The 1,699-nt window shown below is 47.4% G+C and overlaps 1 protein-coding gene across 1 annotated transcript in view; it reads left to right on the top strand.

Annotated features, from left to right (window-relative positions):
* The first annotated feature begins 681 nt into the window (after positions 1–681).
* The window catches only part of LOC105310833 (mitochondrial import inner membrane translocase subunit TIM50-like), a 4,279-nt gene continuing 3,261 nt past the window's right edge, over positions 682–1,699 (top strand). Inside the window, exons 1-3 of the mRNA XM_023526863.1 lie at positions 682–987; positions 1,077–1,196; positions 1,614–1,691. Coding sequence (XP_023382631.1) covers positions 1,077–1,196; positions 1,614–1,691 — 198 coding nt within the window. The 5' untranslated portion in view covers positions 682–987. The remainder of the gene's footprint in view (positions 988–1,076; positions 1,197–1,613; positions 1,692–1,699) is intronic.

Raw genomic sequence — 1,699 nt, 5'->3', positions numbered from 1 at the left:
AGAAAAATACAATTGGTAGGTCCAGAGAGCCACTTGTTTGTGCTGGGGAAGTTTGCAAACTGGCATGTTAGTACATTGGTTGTTTTAAACTGGGAAGGTAGGTAGGTAAGTATGATGTTTTAACTGGGCAGATACAGAATCATACTGTTAAATCAATATAATTTAAACTGGGTATGTAAACATGTAGGTTTAAAATATATGTGTTTACTTGCTTAACTGGTTTCAGTGTTTTTGTTTTTAAAACTAAAAGTACTGTTGAATTTGGCAGTCATGTAAATTTCCTGCTTTAAGTTGTATTCCCTGTATTCATTTAAACTAGGATTTTTCAATTCAGCCCTATCGATACAGATAATTCTTTGTCATGGGGGAGTGTTCCATGCATTGTAGGATGTTTAGCAGCTTCTCGGGCCTCAAACTCACTAGTTGCCAATATCCTGACGATAAAAAATGTCTTCAGACATTGCCAGATTTCCTGGGAAGTGGAGCAAGGGAAGCAAAATTGCCTCTAGTTGAGAGACAGTGGTTTAAAGTACACAGATGTATGTATATGTTCATCGTGGTTTAACTAGACTCGGCATAGTAGCTTACAGTGGGCACATCTGGAAGCCTGGTGGTTCAAAATGGACTGAATATGCTGGTATCATGTCAGCAGAGTTATATGTATGGGTTTTAAGTGGGCAGATGTATAAACATTATGTTTTGTGTTTGGGGTGGTGTGTGGATAGACGTATTCAGGTTAAAATGGAGCAGGTGAATGAATATATTTGTTCCTGTCCAGTGGTTATGTCATTGCCTTAGAAACGAGCTGGTTCACAGAAGGAGGGTATGTAGATCTGTTTGTATCTGGTAGATAAGTACAGCCCCGCTTCGTCTGGAGGTTGAGCAGCGGCTTATCTTGGAATCCTTTTGTGCCCTGGTGTTCTCCTAGATCCAATTCTGGTACAGCAGTTGCGCCGGACATACAAATATTTCAAAGATTATAGACAGGTGAGCAGGAGCCCTGGGCCCAGTCACCATTCCTTCATCCCCAGCCCCCGGCCTCGTCTGAGAGCCCCCATTCTGTCCCTATCCCACAGATGATCATCGAGCCTACCAGCCCCTGCCTTCTCCCAGACCCTCTGCGAGAGCCGTACTACCAGCCACCCTATACACTGGTCTTGGAGCTCACCGGCGTCCTCTTGCACCCTGAGTGGTCGGTGTGTCCTGGGGAAGGCAGCGGGTTGGGGACACTGGATAGACCTGGGTGACCACATCATGATGGTGTGGTTTGGAGCACAGACTCTGGAGCCAGGCTGGGGTTTAGCCCCAGCTCCACTGTGTGATCTTGGGGCAGAGGGGTCACTCTCATTGCCTCCCTCTCCTCAGCTGTGACAGTCAGTGCCCTGCAGGTGGTTGGAAGTGTGCCTTGGCAGTAGCACAGTAAGTGCTACAGAGAAGCCAGCTTTTATGCCGGGACTCAGTCTCCACGCTCCCAGACCTTCAGTCATAGCCACAAAGACGGGAGAGCACTCTGGTTCTGGGAATCCCTCAGGCTGGGTCTTGGTTCTCTTAGGGGGTTTGTTTCCTGGGGGCCTCTGGGTTTTAGTGTTTGACCCTTCTCACTGCCTCCCCAGCTGGCCACTGGCTGGAGGTTTAAGAAGCGTCCAGGCATCGAGACCTTATTCCAGCAGCTCGCCCCTTTGTATGAAATCGTCATCTT

This window comes from Pteropus vampyrus, unplaced genomic scaffold (assembly GCF_000151845.1).
Source record: "Pteropus vampyrus isolate Shadow unplaced genomic scaffold, Pvam_2.0 Scaffold12801, whole genome shotgun sequence".
Lineage (NCBI taxonomy): Eukaryota > Metazoa > Chordata > Mammalia > Chiroptera > Pteropodidae > Pteropus > Pteropus vampyrus.
Note: the sequence above shows the minus strand (reverse complement) of the source record. Positions and strands in the feature narration are given on the sequence as shown.